The following is a 19,090-nucleotide window of genomic DNA, read 5'->3' as shown; positions in this document are numbered from 1 at the left end:
CCAGAGGCTGGGAATGAGAAAGATTTAGATTTTCAGCCCGTTCATGGGTGATTGAGCTTTGTTCCTGATTAGTGACCAACACGATGCCATTGTAGCCATGCTTGGTTTTATTTCAGATAGTGCAGGGGCAGTGCTTTCGAAACCCAGGCTGCAATCATGGCACAGCTCCATGGGATGTCACACCATGTCTGCTCAGTTAAGCCATGCAGTGTGTTCCTGGCCAGGGAGGATAGCTTTGTTACATGCCTGAGTTGCTTAAATGTGCCTAGAGAGCAAAAGTATTTTTAGGGATGATTCCTTGCTGGTCTTTCATTATGCAGGTTTTTGTTTGCTTTTTTTTTAACAACACCTTACTTTCCTAGCACCAAACAAAATGATGTTTAAGAGGAATGTTTGGGTTTTTGTTTGCCTTTTTTTTCTTCCCCTACTCTCAGGACAGTTCGGGTGTTTCAAGCTCTCAAAAACCAGGACAACGAAATGCCGGACTGTCAAATGATGAAACTTCACGACTTTATGTGAAGAAAACGATTGTGGTTGGCAACGTCTCCAAGTTAGTATCCAGAGCCTGAGGGATGGTCCTTTATTTCAGGATTAAATTGAATAGAAAGTTACAGTTAGGAGACAAATGAAATTGCTAGGCTGTCATAATATGAGCTGTTACCCTTGAATAATCACTGTAGCAAGGCAGCCCTCCTCTGGTCTCAGCATGAGGTTTTTTTGTGGAAGGAGCAGGTGTTTTAGTAGTTATTTTATTTATGAATTTATATGTGTGTACAGAGATTTTAAGGTCTCTTTCTCTCAAAGGATGTCTTTCAGCCTTTTTTGATCAGGTATAAGTCAGAAGTTTTCCCCTGAAAATTTGGGAAAGCAAGTAGTCCTAATTAGTGTGTTGGCTAATTGAATTAATTGGCTAATTCAGTGTGTCCATGGGTACAATGTGGGGGTTTCTTAAACAGAAGAAAAACCCCAAGAGAACAATGCACCACCAACCACAATGAGGAAAATTTTGCAAGTTCAGAATTGTCTAAATAAATTATTTCATACAGTTTTTATTTGTATTTAAAAGAAGAAGACAGGTAAACATGTATATCTTTTGGTCTTCAAGAAAATTAGTGAAGAAAGGCACTAGTTAGGAATCTGGACGATTCCAGGTTTTAACTCTCCATCCTTGCTCTAGTCAAGTCAGTCTTTTGCATAGAATGTATCAGACATTTGCTGACAAAATGTAGAGTCAGAATTGCTTTTTAAAAATCTACCTAGGGCTGGAGCCAGGACTAAGTATTGACTGAAGTTGCCTAAAGAATTACAGGAAGAATTGTATTTTTTTTGTATTTATGGTAGCAGAGCTGTTGATGTGTTCTGGTGTGGTATTGCTTCCTGATAGCTCAGAATAGGACAGGATAAGGAATTTGGCAGTGGTAGAATGTTAAAATTAAGTCTTCTTAATTACGAGCCAGATGTTGAAATGGGTGAATGTCAGTTGTGCATTAAAATAGAGGAAGTGTGTTAGAAACTTAGAGTAGATTATGGGACCTGTATCTGTTCCTGGACGAACTGTCAGAGTAAGGACAAATGAGCAGAAATGTGCAGGGGGCAAGGTTCCCACAGGCATTTTAACATCCCTGATTTTTTTTCCTAATCTTTCTCAAAGCACTTTTTGCAGTATTTGTCTGTTTGGGGTTTTTATCTGGTGTTATTTGATTTCTTTACTAGGTACATTCCCCCTGACAAGAGAGAAGAAAATGATCAGTCGACCCATAAATGGATGGTGTACGTCCGAGGCTCTCGGAGAGAACCCAGCATAAATCATTTCGTCAAGAAAGTTTGGTTCTTCCTCCACCCCAGTTACAAACCTAATGACCTGGTAGAAGTGAGGTAATAAGGAATTATTCCAGTCTCTATTCCAGTCTTCGTGCTTGCCAGGCTTACAGTGCCAAGTTTCTTAGAAAATTAACAACTTCTTTGCCTGGTTTAATACTCCGTGTGTGTTTAACCTCAGGCTTAACTGGGCTTACTCCAGAACAGTAGTAAAAATAAATGATGTTTTTTATGTAGCAAATGTGCCCAACAGGCTCGCTGGCTTGGGGTTTTTTTAAATTTCCTTCTGGAAAGAAGCATTCAAATGTTGCATTTCATGCTGTTTGTGTGGGTTGTGCCTCTCCTGTGTGTGTTCTATACACTGCTGCTCAGGTTAGGCTTCTGATGCTAAACAAAGTGTTTTCTACCACCCATCTATTCCAGTGGGGGAAAGGAAGAGGAATCTCCTAAAGCTGATTCGCCCATATTTTTAATGCCACATGTGTTTTTGGGCATGAATATCCCACTCCAAAAATATTTCTCCATGGTGTGAGATCAGTGGCATTGGCTTTGAGGACTTTCCCATCAGTGTAATGGTGCTGGTGCTGCAGAAACAGGGCAGCTTCCCTGTGCTCTCCCAAACCTGTTTCCACAGCTGTTTTCCCAGCTGTGACCCTGGTGGGGGGTAGGTTCTCTCTTGACTGCTGCAGGGAAGTGCCCTGTCAGTCTCTCATCCTTCTTCCTTGGACAAAACTGAGAAGGATGCCTTTGAAATAGTTGGTGTCTTCCCAAAGAAATTATTCTCCACAGGATGTGCAGCTGCCTCCTGGAGGGAGGCATGTGGGAAGGGCTGCTTAGGTACAGAATGGCAGTTTAATTCTGGCAAAACTAAACTGCTGAAAGGCAACTCTAGGAAGACTTACCTGAGATAAGAGGTGTTGCTATGGCTCAGTAATGTTTCTGAGAAGACAGCCCTGAGCAGGACAAATGCACACTCCTTTGTATTTCTTTTGTAACATATTAAATGACATTTGATTGCCGCCTTTTTGTGCCTTTCTCAGTTGTCAGTGCTGGTTATCTCCTGTTTTAATCACCTCTGGTTAATTGATTCCTGGTGTCACAGTCCCATTCATTGTAGTGAATATTAATGTTCTGGACTAAAAATCACCTTTAAACCTCTTGCAAGTTTTCTGTTGAAGAAACCATATTTGCATTTACAACAACCAGCTGAAATACAGAGTAAATGTTGCAGATCCTTCTTTTTCAGCTTGGAGAATGACAGTGATTAACTTTTCCTTGTTGCCCCTATGTTGTTCTGTTGGTGTTATATGGAGCACGTGCCTTTTTGCTACAAGATAGGGAGCAGCAGGCAGTGATTGCAAAATGCTGCATTGGAAGCTCACCTTGCAGTGAGCTGACTTGGGGTTTTTTTAACCAAGTGTTTTTCATTTGACGTAGCACAGCCCTTTTTTTGTCTTCTTTTAAAAATACCACACTTGTTTCCCACATGTCTCATCCAACAGCGTTTTACCATTTTCTTCCCTGTCCCCCTGTGTAAAGTTAAAGTGAGTTTTCAGCTGTCCAAAGCCATAAAATTCTCATTACTGTGATTAGGCTCTCTCTGTGGTGAATAGCAGACCTGAAGATAGCTTTAGTTGTCAGCTAGAAAAACAGTCTTTGGCTTTCTGAGAAGGAGGGAGGTGAAAGCTGTACCACTGCTGCATCAAAATGTAATCACTGTTTGTTTCCAGAGAACCTCCATTTCACCTGACCAGGAGAGGCTGGGGAGAATTCCCAGTGAGAGTGCAGATACACTTCAAGGACAGCCAGAACAAAAGGATTGATATCATACACAATTTGAAGGTATTTGAACAAAATACTTCCAAGAAAGGCGCTGAAATGAGCTCTCTTGCATAATCCAGAGGAGGCTCTGCCTGTGTGTTTGTTTTTGCCTCGCTGTGTTATGGGTGTCCTGGTGGTTATCTTCACATGAATAGTTGTGCTGGAGAATCTGTAGAGATCTGGGAAAGCCTCTCACCTTGGCTGCATGGAGTTGGTGCAGTAGGAGGGAACCCAGCCTTGCAGCAGCAGGAGCTGAGTGTGCTCAGAGCGGCAGTGTTTATCTGATTTTTCCCTACAATTGGAGATTTTTCCCATGTTTTCACTGGCTTTTACCTAACAGGGTGCTTCAGGCTTGTCTTTCTTCTGGCAAAGTGGCTGCCATGTCTGTTCTTCGGCACAGGCACACATCAGCTAATGACTGTCTTTGTTGTTGGAGCAGGCAGGGAGGGCAGAGATTCCCTATTCCCTTTGAAGAGAGCTCCCTTTTCCGACTCATTCACCCCTGCAGCACTTGGGATTTCTAGTATGCAGCAGTCCTGGAAAACTAGGCCATTGCTCGTTTTCCTTTTAATTAGTAGTCCCTGGCATTAGTGGACTTAAGTTCTGAGCTGGGTTAGTCCCCTGTTTCTCTGAGCAGCATTAATTTTATTTGAATTCTGCCTGCATTAATGAATTTCATGCTAAATAAGGTACCTCATTGCAACCCTAAATATAGACAGTAGAGGAGGTTGAAAATATTCCCCTGCAGCTTAGGGACATTTAATGCAGATGGTGAGTAAAGTATATTTGGGGAGATGTGACTTGGGAAGAAATTTTTAACACTGTGATGGACAGTGAAGGAAGCTCAGCCTGCAGAAGGAAACTGAGGCAGTGCATGGCACACAGGAGCTCAAATCAGCAAATCTTTGCTGTTGTCACACTGAGCCCTGCTCTGTGCCTGGCACCCTGTGTGCCCCTGAGCTCTGGCACACCCTACACCTCTCAAACCCAGCTGCTCCCACAGGTGTCCCAACAGGTGCCTCTGGGATGTTATGACTCTTCAGCAGCTGATGGCTTGGGGTGAACACTTAGTTAAAAACCATGGTGTGAACACAGCCTTTGTGCTGGTCAGTTGAAGACTCAAGAGTTTTTCTCATTATTACTTCCTTACATTTGCATCGGGAATGAAAAAAAGAACACTGCTTGAGGACTCCTCTTAGATGGAAATATTCCCTCAACAGTCTCATTTCCTTTAACTTTTTTGCTCCTTTCCACTTCAGTGTGGGCCTTGGGTCACGGCTGAATTTTTTGCAGAGCACAGTGAGGGCACTTATCAAAGCACACAGATTTCTGACCTTATGGCCTTAAAATACTGGATGCACTGCTGCTCAACTTGCATAGTTTGAAACGTCTTTCAAACAATTTGCATTGTAAATTCTAGCTAATATAATGCTTTGCCCTGGCTAATACATTGTATTGTCTTTTCCAGCTGGACAGGACCTACACAGGCCTGCAGACACTTGGTGCAGAAACAGTGAGTCAGAGGGTCATGGGATGGATTTGATTCCCTTAAAGGTGTTTAAAAAGAAAATATGCATGGGACTAAGCACAAAGTCAGACCCATTTGGTTTCATAATTTGCTAGAATGTAGATTTTGCTCTCTTGTTGAATGAAAGGATTATGACACCTTGTCACTGTTCATGACAAGAGTCTTTTTTTCTCCTTCCTGGTTTGGGGGAGACTGTTTCCAGCTCTTTCCTTCATAAAGAACTTGGCTTGTACTGGAGCTTTAAATTTTACTGCTTTGTGAAGCTTTTGGTACAAAATGTTCTGATTTGCATTCTGATCTGCTGCAGTGCTTACACGTAAAGAATTTAAGTTCAAGGGATCACCCAACTATTCTGTTGAAGTTTTGCAGTCTGTTAAGTACTTCCAAGTTTCTGTATCTGTCAAGATTTAGAACTTTAATGGAAAATGAACTCCTGAAATTAATTAATTAATTAATAATTTGCTAAATTTCTTAAGGTTTTCTTGATACTGCTTTCCCCTTGTTGTACTGTAGTGAATGGAAACTTCTATGGTTAAATTGCATTACTTCAGCTTTTCAGTTTGCAGAGAAAACATTGATGTGAAATGTCTCCTGGTGTTAAAGAACACTTTTGAAGAGTAGATCATGTGTTTGTGTGATTCTCAAGGTCTTTCCAGAAAAGACAGGCTTCAGTTTTGTGCCTGTCCCCACAGGGGTATGAAGTCCTTTCTGGAGTGGATTGCTTGGAGCTGGGCTCCATAATCCTTCAGTGTTTACAGTTCAGATTTCCCCGTGGACTGAGACATGCTTTTGTACCGTGGGGCTTCAGTGGGGCAAGATTTTTGTTGTAGCTCAAGTGCTGCTGGACCTTTGGGAACTGTCCCTGAAATGAACGGAAATGTTATGTAGAGTTGAGGGAAACAAAGGGAGGGGGTTTTAGGCATTGAAATAAAAAAGGCATAGTTGATTTTGGTTTTTATATCTTTATCTAGCTACCAAATCCTAATGTCCTTTCTCCTCTTTTTGGAAGGTAGTGGATGTGGAGCTACACAGGCATTCCCTTGGTGAGGAGTACCTCTTCTCCCAATCTTCAGAGTCTGACCTTTCTGATGTTCCTACATCCTTATCACTGCCACTGAGTATCCCAGCACCAGTCAAAGCTTCTTCACCAATTAAACAGTTGAGGGACTCCAGCCCAGATGCTTCTGTGGACAAAGGTAAAGCAAATGGGTGTCAGTCAAGTGCAAGTTCTTGGAACTTTGGCTCTGCTGGATACCTCCTCTTAATTGCTCTTATGCCATAAAAGGTTGCTGGTGCTACCTGCTTGTTGCTAACCCCCGATCATATTTTCCTTATGTGCTCTGAAATGTAATTCAGAAATTGTTACAGATTATTTGGTTTGGTAGTTTAGTTTGGTTTTGTTTGGGTTTTTTATCTGAAGTTCGTTGAGCAGGCTCTTGTTTTGCTAAAATGTGGTGAGTAAGGAACAGCAGATGCAGTTGGAAAAAAGGTGGTTGAATAGCACTTGTAGTTTTGGCTTTGGCAGGCTGTTTTCAGAGAGGTTTTTAGGTTTCCGAACGTTTTGGGGGTTGTGTGTACATTTAAGGAATTGGTCCAGTGGTGTGTTCAGTTATACATGTGAGTGCCTAACATGAGCTGACTGTGAGGGAACAAAATCCCCTGGGTAACTGTAATTACTGTACTGTGGAAGCTGTGTGTGTTTGTCTGAGGGATGATGGCATCTCTGCACATCGGGGTCTTCTCCCCTTCCCCTGAGAGATCAGCAGAGTCAGGATCCATCGCAGTGGGGCAGCAGGTGAGGCCTCAGGATCACTGGGGTTGCCTGGAGCAGGCAGTGCTGGCCCCGTGGGCACACTGTAGGGTTTGTGTGTGTGAGAAGCAAGAAGAGCTGTGCCTCTGGTGGCCTTTAGCTGTGTTTTCTGGAGCGCTCGGTGTCGAGGCTTCCACGGCAGGCCTGGGCTGAGATACAGGGGGGTGTGTTACACTCCTTAGTGTGAGAAACCTTCTGGACACAGCCATGTCGTATTTCAAAGTAGTGTCAGATGCTGCATGGTCTGATGCTTTTCTTTGTTTATTCCCACACTCCTGTGTTCAGGGAGTGGCTGGAAGCTGCTGCCATGCGTGGTTGTGCTTCCTGAGAGGCACTGTGATGCCGCTGGTGGTGTTCAGGCTCAGCAGGGAGAATGTCTGCTGTTTAAATGTGGTCTTTTCTTGTGGCCAAAAAAGGACAAACACAACCGAATTTTAAACACACAGTTTTTTTATTCAAACACAGAGGTTTTTATTCAAACAGGAAGATTTGTAGCATCTACAGGTGAGTGGTGCTACAGCCAACAGGAAGGAGGTAAACCTCCTTTTCACACTGACAAGCAGTGGCTTCTCTCAACAGCTCCAGGTTAATTGATCTCCTTCTACACCAAATAAAGTGGATTCCATAGCCCAGCTCAAAAGGCAGTCTCTGGTCTCCTTGAGCTCTTACTCCAAAAAATGCACTACGAGATTCTCTGTGGAGGAGATCCAGCCTTGGTCCTGTGGAGCCCTAACCAAGGACACTTGGCACTAGCAGCAGCTTTTGGTCAGTGGAAGGGCATTCCAAGGAAACGTGTAAGAAGTGGCTGATCACCTGCCACAGCTGAACAGGCTGTGCATGGCATCATTTTATTCTTCTTGCCCAGCAGATCCAGCAGGCCAGTGCAGGAGCAGTCCCCTCCCTCGCTTTCACCCCGTTCAACGCTTCCCACCAGTTGCTTTTCCTTCCTCCTGCCTTCAAGAGTGTGTTTGTCATAGCTGAGTTGTGCTTGTGTAGAGAGGCACAGTCAGGAATCAGATGTGTCAGCCTAAGAAGTATTTCTGTTCTTTTCCCTGTTTTGATCAGGATTCTCTGGGAATGCTGAAACCGAAAGACATGCCGCCTTTTATTCCCTGCCATCCTCGATAGAACGGACTCCCACCAAGTTAGCCACACAGAAAGTTGCCTTTGGCTCTCATGGAAATTCAGCCTTCCAACCCATTGCAGCTAGCTGTAAAATAGTGCCTCAAGGTCAGAGTCCAAGCCCTGCAGAGTCACCAGGAAAATCCTTCCAGCCTATCACCATGAGTTGCAAGATTGTATCAGGTGAATGTTAGTTTACTTACCCGAGTGCCTCCCCCTGGAAAACCAGAGAGTGAACCAGTTGAACTTGTTTTGTGCCCTTCCCTTGATTTTCTGCCAGTCTTTGAGCATCAGACAGTAGGAAACTCTAGAACTCTAGAAACTCTTCTTAATGTTCAATGAAAAAAACAAATACAAGTGTGAAATGGTTCAGAGCAGATGAAAAGCAGGATGAGAGCTGTTCTCTCTCTATTCTTGAATGCTTTTAAGTATGAAATAGATAGTCTTGAAATGGACTGCTACCCACTGAAAGGCCCAGGCAAAAGCACATCTTCCATGTGGAATATTTTATGTGGGAAAAGTACATTCTTCTCCCACCTGATTTCATACAGTCTGGATGGATTAAGAATTTTTTTCTTGATTACTGGGCAAATAATTAGTTGTAACATTGTAGGCTCAAACAGACCCTCTTGTGCTTGCCATATTGCATCAGATGGAGCAGCTTTGGTCTTTGTCTTCCAGTAGCCCACCTTGTGTTGGATTAAATTGCCAGCTGGCTGCAGTGGGCAGTGTGGCAGCTTCTGAACCAAACATGGCCAAAATGCTGCTTTGCTCATTTCACTTGTGGTCCCTTCCCTGCCCCTGGGTTTGATGCCAGTCACTGGATGATGTTTTACATCAGAAAGTATTAATGTACAGCTCCCCATGGCACATGCTGTGAAGCTGCAAGGTGACCTGTTGCAGCTCTTCATTTTCAGGTGTTCAGGGTAGAGAGGATGAAGCACCAGCTATCAGTATGTGTGATTTCTGGTGATCTGCTCCCAGATATTTTCCTAAAGTATCTGATTTGTTGTTTTGTTTTGGTTTTGTTATTTTGTTGGTTTTTCTTAATTTAATTTCCATATTGTTCCTTGACATTTTAAAACTGTACTCAGGTTGATTTACACTTGAACCTATGCCTAGTGCTTTATTCTTTCTTTATGAACTCTTCTCTTGATCTTTTCCCAAAGCTTCCTAAAAAGCAGGAATTACAGGGGCCATCCTATCTTTCCTAAAGTCCTTGGACTATTCTTTGTTGATCTTTCCTATTTAAATGTTTCCCTGCTAAACGTTTTTCCAAAGTTCTACTGTCTGCCAAGAAGGGTTACCCCTTTCAGATTCCAAAGAAGTTTATAAGACATGGAGATTTTATTTATGAGCATTTATGTTCTAACTGTCAATAACTGCCAAGACATAGATTAATGGGCAGGTGAAGCTTGGTGTTTGCTGCTGTCTCTTTTCTCAGATCACTTCCTTGCCAGTCCTTTTCTCTGAGTTTCTTGTTTACCTCTTCATGTAGCTTTTTTCTTCCCTAGTTTCTCTCTCTCCTGGCCATGTTACCCAGAAGCTGCCTGTTGTACAGATTGATTTCAAGGGTTTCTGCTGTAGTGAGAGCAGCGAAGGGACCTGGGTGTTCCTGCTGCCCAAGGCTGTTCCATGCAGCCTTTTTAGGGGGACTCCTTGGTTCCCACTCTTGAGTGCCTGTACCTTGGGCTGCACAAGGGCAAGAGAGCTCAGCTCTCTTTCTCCATTTCCTGGGGTGCACTGGTCTTGGCAGTGAGAATGATGTAGCTAACATCCCTCAGGATTCAGGGCTGGACCAGATGGCTTCTCAAGTTCCCTTTGAGCCCTGCTTGTTCTGGCAGGCAGAGCATGTCCAGGGTAGGTATGAGCTGTAGTGCTTTGTGTGTCTTTTCCTTTCCTTCTGTCTCCTCTTTCCTTCTCCAAGTCCTGTGAGCTCCCTCAGGCTGGGAAATGCATCCTCCAAAAAACATTCCTTTTCTAAGCCATGTTCAAAAGTACTGCTATTGCCGTGTTTTTAATGTTCTGACAACATTTACAAGCTAGAAGCATTGGACTTTTTTTCTTAAGGTTCTCCAATATCGACCCCTAGTCCATCTCCGCTACCTCGTACCCCAACGTCCACTCCGGTGCACATGAAGCAAGGCTCTGCCCCCTCAGTCCTCAATAACCCCTATGTTATTGTGGACAAGCCTGGACAGACGGTCGGAGCAGCAGCCACCAGCACAGGTGTGTAGTGTGACCGCAGAGGGCAGTGGCTTAGCCTTACCCCTTCAGCTTTGTTCTCCCTTTGAAATGATCAGTGTAACAGCAGCGTTCCAGCTCGTGGAGATGGAAAAGGGCTCGGAAGAGGGAGAGGAAGGTGTTGGTTTGCACAGCTGGCCTCTGTGTATGGCCTGTATGGCTGAGGGTATCTCAGAGCTGAGCACTGCTTCCTTTAGCAGCAGCACAGTGTAAAGCCAAGCTGAATTCAGACACCGCCTCAAACAGAGCCTGTTCTTTTCAGGTGGGATTGGAAGGGAGAGGGTGATGTAGACCTCATTGCACAGCTGTAGACAGGAGTGCACGGGTGGTTGGGTGACAGGGCTGGCGTGGATGTGGCCAGGAGCATGGAGAGGTCACAGTGGCTGGCAGATCAGAGTTAGGTCCCAGTGTGGGGCACAGTAGATGTGTTGAAATGCAGAGACCCTGGTTACCAGGAGAACAGCCCTGCTGGATTTTGTTACTGCTCTCAGCTTCTGCCTGGTGCAATTCCAGCTGGTTTGGATTCCTCTTAACTGGATGCCCTCAGTGGTGGCAAAAGCCTGGGGTCACAGGGAGGGCTGAACTGTAGGACACAGGTGATGGATAGAGGAGTCAGTAATCTTTGTGTTGGGGTGGAGGAAGGGTCCTTCAGAAGTCATTTATTTGTTGTGATATATGGCCAAGAACTGCTGTCTATTTTAAAATACACTTGTTTGTGTGTAAGTGTGCGTCCCAGCATCTCGGCAGGATGCCCAGGGCCAAGTGAGGGAGTGCAGCATCCGTGGAACACAAACAGTTTGCTGGGCATGGTTGGAAAACACAAAAATTCTTTTTATTTATGCTTCCTCCCTTTATCTGAGGGAACACAGCTGTCATGTTCATTTTAACTTCATCACAGAAGGAATTGGTAGGGTAATTGATAGGAGTTGTGTAGCTCTGTCTGAATTTTTTAAAGTATGTTTTGGGGCTTTCTTGGTAACACTGATGCTGTTTCACCAATAGGGTTTGATTGTTTGGGGGTTTTTTGATTGGTTGGGGGATTTCTGCCTCTTACTTTCTGTTTCTTCTTTACCTCCAGCCTGACTGTCTGCTCTGTCTAAGTGGTTTCTGGTGGTTTGGGTTCTCCTAATAGAGGTTTGTCCATGGAGGATAGGATGTGCAGATGCACCAGATTGTTGGGATGTACAGTTGTTAGTGTAATTAAAGTGCAGTTATTGTTAAAGCTGCATTTTCCCAGCGCAGTGGGGATGTCCAGAGTGGCCTGGCAGAGACTGCTTGCTGCCTCTCCCTCCCTGCACTCCTGTGCCTCCCCTGCATCCTGCATGAGTCAGACCACATCAGTGGCAGAGCAGAAAATTGATACCCTCCCCTCCCCAGACGACTTCGTTGTGAGGGCCTCATCAGCAGACCCTGTGTCAGGTGCAGGAGGGTCTGTGGAGCTGACTGACTGGCAACAGCAGCCAGGCTGGATTGAGCATCACGTGTCTTGCAGCAAAAGTCACTGGGGCACTTTTGGTAAGGCTGCAGATTGTATTTAAGAAAAAGGGTGAGATCTTCGTACTCTGTGAAAGCCAGCCTTCCCAAAGCCCTTATTCTCAGAAATGGCTGCTCATTTACTTCTAAACTCAAGTGTGGATTATGGTACAACTGCATGAGACACTGGTTTTTTGCTTTTGTGTGTGTAATCCGTGGCTTTGGTGTCTCTTGAACAAACAAAACTGCCAAACCAGCCCAAGAGCAGCAGTCACAAGAGTGCTGAGGAGCAGTCTTGTGCTGATAATGCAGGGTAAGTTTACCACTGGACCCCCACCCATCTTGGGGGCCAGGAGATTGCTGTGGCACATGTGTCAGTCTGATAATTTTGCAGGAGGATCTGACACGCATGACTCTGTGCCTTCATTTCCTTGTTTCTGTTTCTTCCTTTACCTTCCTCACTCTGTCCCTTTCTCTTGTTACTCCTCACTTTATCTCCCTCCTTTTGTGGCCTTTCTTTTCCTTCCCTCTCCAAGCCTTCCTCCATGCCAGTGTCCAAGGCTAGTGTGGGTTCAGGGGGCTTCTGGGCAGCAGAGGACTTTGCATCTGTCCTAATTTCACATACTTGCACCCATAGCTGATATCCTCAGCCTCCCAGGAAGGTTCCTGACCATTTGCTTGCAGCACACAGAGCAGTGGGTGGAGAGCACCTCCTCTGGGGCGTGGTTCCTGCAGGTGGAAATTTGGTGGTGGATCTGTTTTGTGCCCATGGAGGTTCCTGCTGACGTACCTGATGGAGAACACAGATGAAATGAAATGCCCTGTTCCTTGTTAGAAGAGGTTTCATGTGTGCCCTGCTCCCAGCCCTCACCCAGCATCTGCTTTGTTTCCTGCTGTGCAGGGAGCCCCACCAGCAAACTGAGCAGTGTCTGCCAGGCCTCTCACGGGACTGGATCTCCTGTGTCAAAGACCCATGGGAGCGGTTTTGGCACCTCAGCTGTCAAGGTAATGTTCTCATTAGGTGTGTACTTCCCATTTTAAGTCCAGCTTTCTATTAAATGGGACTTTTTAGCATTAAAAATCCTGCACTTCAGGGAAGTTCCTTGGATTGCCGTTTCATGTGAAGGTTTTATTGTGTCTAACAGATGGAGCCATAGGAGAACATGGTGGTTATACAAGATGATAGTGTCACTTCATGCAGCTCTAATTAGGCTTGGCTGCATGTCTGTTAAAGGCACTGCTCTTCTGCTTCTCTGCAAGGAAATCCATGGAGGGCATAGCTCCCCAAACGTTGTATCTTTCAAAAAAGCTCTTCTGTAGCTGGCTTTGATCTCCTTCACTTTGTTAGTCACAGGGTATGATTAAACCAGAGATGCCTACCTCAAAACCTTCACTCTGTTCATTAGTTTTGTACAGCAGCTGTTCTTAGCAGCCTGAAAATAACTCATGGAGTGGTTTTACAACTGCCTGCATTTAGAAAAATGTTTGTGTAAACAGTGGAGTAACATTTGGACGTGTAAACAAACAGCAATAAATACAGTTTGTGCTTCTGATCTGCAAAGCCCAAAAACTACAGAGCTGAGCTGTCTCACATAAAATCTTTCCCTCATCTTGTGCTAGGGATGATATTTCTGGCAGGGAAGTGGCGTCAGCAAGGCTCTGAAAGCAGCTGGTGGGTGTGCTGCTAGAAACAGGAGCATTTCCCTGTCTCCAGGCCTCAGTGTTAAAGCAGGATATGGTGGGGGAAGGCTTGCCAGTCAGCCTGCAGAGAGCAAATCACTTCACATTTGGATCTGAGATGCTTCCTGTGTCTGCTGGGCAAAAGGTGATGCAGACTGTCGTCTCAAGCAGTCAGTTTGGAGTAGCGTTTTCAGTGTCAGGTGTGCAGCTGGCTAGTCAGATTTTAAAAACCGGTGTGCTCAGATGGATTTCACTTAACTGTGTTGAAAATCGTTCATTTTTCTTTATTTGTCACTGATTTGGGACAGTTTTTTGGAAAAGTTTTCAATGAGTCACAGTAGGCACACGTCATTAGTAACAGCTGAATTCCGTATTTCCAGGGCAACATTAAAAAGTGAAGATATTTTTAAAACCCCATAAAAATCATACTTCTATAAACAGAAATTTAATTTGGTTTATGTCTTCTGGTGGAAAAGCTGTAATTTTAGGGTTTCTTTAAAGAAAAGAACGTGCCTCATAGTTCAGCGGGATATTGATCAGAGTACGTGAGTCGATATTTTTGCCTGTGTATGACATGGTAAGAAACAGTTACTGCTGTTGGAGATGTAATTTTCCAACTAAAATTTGCTATGTGTGTTACATTAAGAAAGTTTGACTCCTTTTACTCGAGTGTTGACTGATTTTTGCAAATGCCTTATTTGCGCAGGTAATTTGACCTGCCCAGATGGTCCATGCTGCCCTTCATGAGCAGTCACTTGTTTTATTTCTTTTATTGGATGTATCACTGATGTTTGCACCATGTCTTTTTATTTGCAGCAGGAGGATTCTCTTTTTGCCACCATGCCACCCCTTTGTCCCATTGGGAGTCATTCCAAGGTGCAAAGCCCCAAATCGGTCACTGGAGGACTGGGAGCTTTTACAAAGGTATCCCTGCTGACTTCTTGTGCTGGGACAGGCAGCCCAGTAGTGTCATTTCATGCCGATTTGTGCCAGAAACCATGGAACTCCAGTGCCTGTAAAACTCCTACTGGAACCAGTATATCTTGCTGCTAAGGGCTCTGTAGCATCTCTCAAAAATGTGTCTTGTTTTCTTCCCCTATGGCTCTGCTGTACCTGGGATCTTGCCTTTTATCACCTCTCCCATCCTTTCTGGGATTCTTTTTTGAATCACTGTTGTGTTCAGGCTGATATTTTGGAAGGTATTTTTAATGGGATGCTTTAGAAGTAAACTGCAATAGATCTGTCAGGAGCTTCTGGAAAAATTGTAAGTGATTTGTGAATCTCAGATGTTGCTGCTTCTGACTGTGTTTCCTTGAATATTACCACACGGAGTATAAAATTGTTTCTGGCAATGTTAGGTGATCCAAGTAAAAGGTGAAAGAATGTTTCCTACCAGTTACAGTACCTATAACAATCTAATGTGAAAAAAAAACCCCGAAAGAGGCTTTTTGGTGTCTCTGCCTTTAGGGATTAGATATAGGGCTATCCAGGAGAAACACAAAACATGCGTGCAAGAGAATGTGTATATGTCACCTATGATCATTTATAGTGTCTATAGCTATTGCTTGTAGCATTGCAGGATAGAAATAAAAAACAGGTTCAGAATATGAATTTGAAACTTTAGAGTGTCTGGCTTTCTGTTAGAGTGGCTCTGTGCCGAGATGCAGGATGTGAAGAAGTTGGATGTTGGCAAGTCCCTTGTCAGGATGAGTGGTACTTGTAACACTACCAGCAATTGCCGTGGCTCTGTAATTTCCATGGCCACCTCTGAAATGGGACTGCTTTGTCACTGTCATTTGTCACATCACCCCACACGCTGTGTGGGAGCAGCCCTCACTTGGAGCCAAGTTAGAGGCCCCGTGGTGGTGAGCACCAGGTCTGAGTTCAGAGTGTGCCTGCCCTTCCCTGCAGACAGGCTGCTCCACAAGCCGTCTTCCATGGTTGAAGGTGATGCCTTTGGGTGGCTCCCTCGAACAGAGGCTAGACAAGATTGAGAATAAAGTTGGTATTTATTAAAGGCCTTCAGCAGACACACCTTGGGCAGTCAGAGCCTCCCAGGGGCTACACCCAAGGTGGACGGTGGGCACGAGTTTTTCAGACTGTTCTAAGTTTGGTCCATTTCCATATCAGGGGTGAATGCTCCAATTACAGCTTCGGGTAATGGATTCATTTGCCCCCAGTTTGCTCCCCCCAATTCACTTTTGTTTATACTTTTTGGGGCCTGAGGCTGTTGGGTGTCCCTGCATCTCAGGCCCGGAGGGATTGTTTCGTCTGACCAAAATGTAAAGCCAGTAGCTAACACTGTATTTGGAGTTTGGAGTTGTGCACTAACACGGTAGAGGATTTGAAAAACACAAAGGCTAAAATCCTAAGGCATCAAAGGTGTTTGCTTTCCTTGTGCCTGTGTGTTCCCCCTGCCCAGGTGATAATCAAGCAGGAGCCCGGGGAGCTGCCGCAGCAGGCGGCGGTGCCGGCGGCGGGCGCGGCGCAGCCCTCGGTGCAGCAGTACGTCACCGTCAAGGGCAGCCACATGCTGGCCCTGTCCCCGCAGAAACCCGTGGTGAGCGCCGGCGAGGGCACCGTGCAGTCCAAGGTACGGGGCCCGTGGGCATCTCTGGGGTGCTGGGAGCTGCCTCGTGGTGGTACTGCAGCCTCATGCGTAGCTGGGTTCCTGTGTGCACAGTGGCTCGTGTCCTGCTTCCGTGCAGTGCTTGGGAAGGGAGCAGGCTGGGCAGGCACTGTTGCATTGTACTGCGTACAGGGACATCTCCTGCTTCTGTCTGGGCTGTTGCAGCAGTGGGGTGCAGGTGCTTTTGGACTGTCAACCCAGAAGGCTGGCTGCCAGCAGCAGCTCTTGCTGAAACTCATCCAGGTCTTTCCATAGCAGAAGGTGAATTCTTTCCTAGGAATAAGCAACACAGAAGAACAGCACGAATAGGGAGTGGGGTGGAGACCGAGCCACAGCTAGCATTAGGTGAAAGCAGTCCTACTTGAGTGACAACTCAAGCATTTTACTGCAGGAGTCGTGCCAATGCAGTCCTGCTTTGACAGGAGTGACACAGCAGCTGAGAAGGCACAGTGCAGTGACAAGATGACAGATGTGTCAGAAATTGTCTCCATTCTTGCCTCTTTCCATTGTGGACAGAGTCAAATGATGTGCCAGGCACTAGAGATTACATACAGAACTTTCACGTTTGCATAAGTAAATACTTTTTTTGCATTTGCAACATTTCCTTGTTCTTTTTGCTGCCTTTCTTGCCTGTTTGAGCAGGTATGCAAGAACTCACGTTCCACTGCAGTTACCATTAATGCATAAAATTGAACCACTTTGTGGGTTCTGCTTTGAGGCCAGTTTTCCCAGGGAATCTGTTCCCATTAAGGTGTCGAAACTGAATTTCTACATCTCTTAATTCACCAAGGCAAGCTTTATCTTCAGCTGGAATTAAGCCATTGCTTATAAATCAGAAAAAAAGGAGTTGCCCTGCGCTTTGAATGAATTTAATCTTTTGTGGTTGCGCTGAGATCCTGCCTGGGTTTAACAGTTTATCCTTTTACTTTGGGATTGGCCTCTTGCCGATTTAATTTTGTTCCTGAATGAAGAGCTTCTGTTCGTGACCAGGCACGTCCTGAAATGTCAGGAGATGGGGGTCGTGTACCAGGCAGGATTCCCAGGCTGGCAGTGGCCAGCAGGGCCCCATCCCACGCCATGCCATCCCTGTTTGTTGCAGGTTGTTGGCGTCCCGGTTGGATCTGCGCTGCAGTCAACAGTGAAACAAGCGGTGGCAATCAGTGGTGGTCAGATCCTTGTGGCAAAATCCAGCTCCTCGGTAGCGAAGGCTGTTGGCTCGAAGCAGGTTGTGACTCAAGGTGTAGCCAAAGCCATCGTGAGTGGAGGTGGAGGGACAATTGTGGCTCAGCCTGTGCAGACCATAACAAAGGCGCAAGTTTCTTCCACAGGGACTCTGAAAAGTACATCTCAAGGCTCAGGTAGAGTCACTTTACACCTTGTTAATAGCTAGTGATGGGTCTGTGATGATTTATTCAACTGCAAAATAACTGTGTGTGTGATTGAAAACCTTGGAAGTAAGTAGAGAGCTCTGTAGGAAAATTCAGGCTGAGATGAATAGTAAAGTAAACATTAATTCATTATCTGTTAGGGGGAAGAGGGAGGACAAGTGCTTTGGAACATGCCGTGTGCTGGGAGTGGAGGCCAGGTGGATATGCTGGGGAATGTGCAGGAGACCTTGCAGACTTTCACGGAGCCAGGTCTCCCATTTTTGCCTGGCATTATGGTCCTTTCCCCATGAATCCAGCCAGCCAGAGCCAAGGTGTCCCAGTTTCAGCCCCACATCTTCCCCAGTGCTTACAGCTACAGAGTATGGGCAGAAGCCCCCATCTCCATCTGCACACAGCGGCTTTAGCTGAGCACAGGCTGGGGCTCTGGGCTGTTGGAAAGCTGCTGTGTGGTGCCTGGGGCTGCAGGAAGCCTGCAGACCCCAGGGCTGTGCTGCTTTGGCCTGCCGCCACAAGTGGGACTGCACACAGAGAGATTGTTTCCAGACCTATTAAAAAAAGTGTCTGTGCATCACTGGTGGAGTTAATCTGCGGTTAGAGCAGCTAAGTAGGGATTACTGAGGGCTGGTTGCATGTCACTGAGTACTTCCATCCTGTGCAGATTTCAGTGCATACTACTTTCTGCAAGCAGCTGTTTTATTCCTTTTTATTCTCTCTTTCTAGTGATGGCTACACTGCAGTTACCAGCCACCAACCTGGCAAACTTGGCAAACTTACCACCGGGCACGAAGCTGTACCTCACCACCAACAGCAAGAACCCTTCTGGGAAAGGAAAACTGCTGCTGATACCCCAAGGAGCCATACTGCGAGCCACAAATAATGCTAGTTAGTCTTGTAGGGAAATCTAATGAGTTAAATAATGTAAACACTGCATAATTAGTATGTTTGGCATTTTTGCAAGAAAGCACTCTGGTGCTGTGGAAATCAGTAATGGGACAGGGTTTCTTTGTTCACAACAACCCATATGTGGTGCTTTTTAAGGCTGAAATCTCACAAGTAGCTTTTGTTTTCAGTGAAACTGCTTTTCATGCCATGCTGTCAATGCAGAAATGTTTTTCTGGTTAATAGGCCTGTGTGTGGAACTCCCAGTGAAATACCTGCAGCTGGGGCAGTCAAACTTTAATAATCTCATTGGCAGCAAGGAAGATCAGATACTTGTGGTACTTACGACAGAGCCATAAGTATTTTTTTGGCCTTGTTTCTTAATGAGAGACTGCAAATGTCACTGTTCAGGCTGTTCCTTCTGGAGACAGAGCAATATCAAGGTGTCACTGCAAATTACCACTGCCTGGTATCCATGATGTGTTATTCTGTTAACAAGATTGCATTGACAGCCAGTGAAATTAAAATTAAGAAGCCAGTGAGATTCAGAGATTTTCCAGAGCTTTTGCTGCAGATCCATAACCTGCAAAAGAGTGATGAAAAGATTGTCGTTTTGTTGGACAGCATTTTCATTTCATAGAAAGTTCAAAAGAGCCTGAAATGAGCTTTGCTTGTCCACCAGCCCTCCTTATCTCCCC

At 45.3% G+C, this 19,090-nt stretch overlaps 1 protein-coding gene across 4 annotated transcripts in view; it reads left to right on the top strand.

The window, feature by feature from the left end:
- Positions 1–19,090, top strand: part of YEATS2 (YEATS domain containing 2) — a 47,080-nt gene that overhangs the window by 8,898 nt on the left and 19,092 nt on the right. For 3 of the 4 annotated variants that reach the window (XM_066193967.1, XM_066193966.1, XM_066193969.1), the window contains exons 6-17: positions 435–550; positions 1,714–1,875; positions 3,549–3,660; positions 5,108–5,152; positions 6,177–6,363; positions 8,043–8,282; positions 10,170–10,328; positions 12,718–12,821; positions 14,313–14,420; positions 15,919–16,089; positions 17,225–17,483; positions 18,234–18,395. In XM_066193967.1, the coding sequence (XP_066050064.1) occupies positions 435–550; positions 1,714–1,875; positions 3,549–3,660; positions 5,108–5,152; positions 6,177–6,363; positions 8,043–8,282; positions 10,170–10,328; positions 12,718–12,821; positions 14,313–14,420; positions 15,919–16,089; positions 17,225–17,483; positions 18,234–18,395 (1,825 nt within the window). The remainder of the gene's footprint in view (positions 1–434; positions 551–1,713; positions 1,876–3,548; positions 3,661–5,107; positions 5,153–6,176; positions 6,364–8,042; positions 8,283–10,169; positions 10,329–12,717; positions 12,822–14,312; positions 14,421–15,918; positions 16,090–17,224; positions 17,484–18,233; positions 18,396–19,090) is intronic. The other variant, XM_066193968.1, reaches the window with a different exon arrangement.

Source organism: Chamaea fasciata, unplaced genomic scaffold (assembly GCF_029207755.1).
Source record: "Chamaea fasciata isolate MVZ Bird 193981 ecotype frontalis unplaced genomic scaffold, bChaFas1.0.hap1 SCAF_11, whole genome shotgun sequence".
Taxonomy (NCBI): domain Eukaryota; kingdom Metazoa; phylum Chordata; class Aves; order Passeriformes; family Sylviidae; genus Chamaea; species Chamaea fasciata.
Note: the sequence above shows the minus strand (reverse complement) of the source record. Positions and strands in the feature narration are given on the sequence as shown.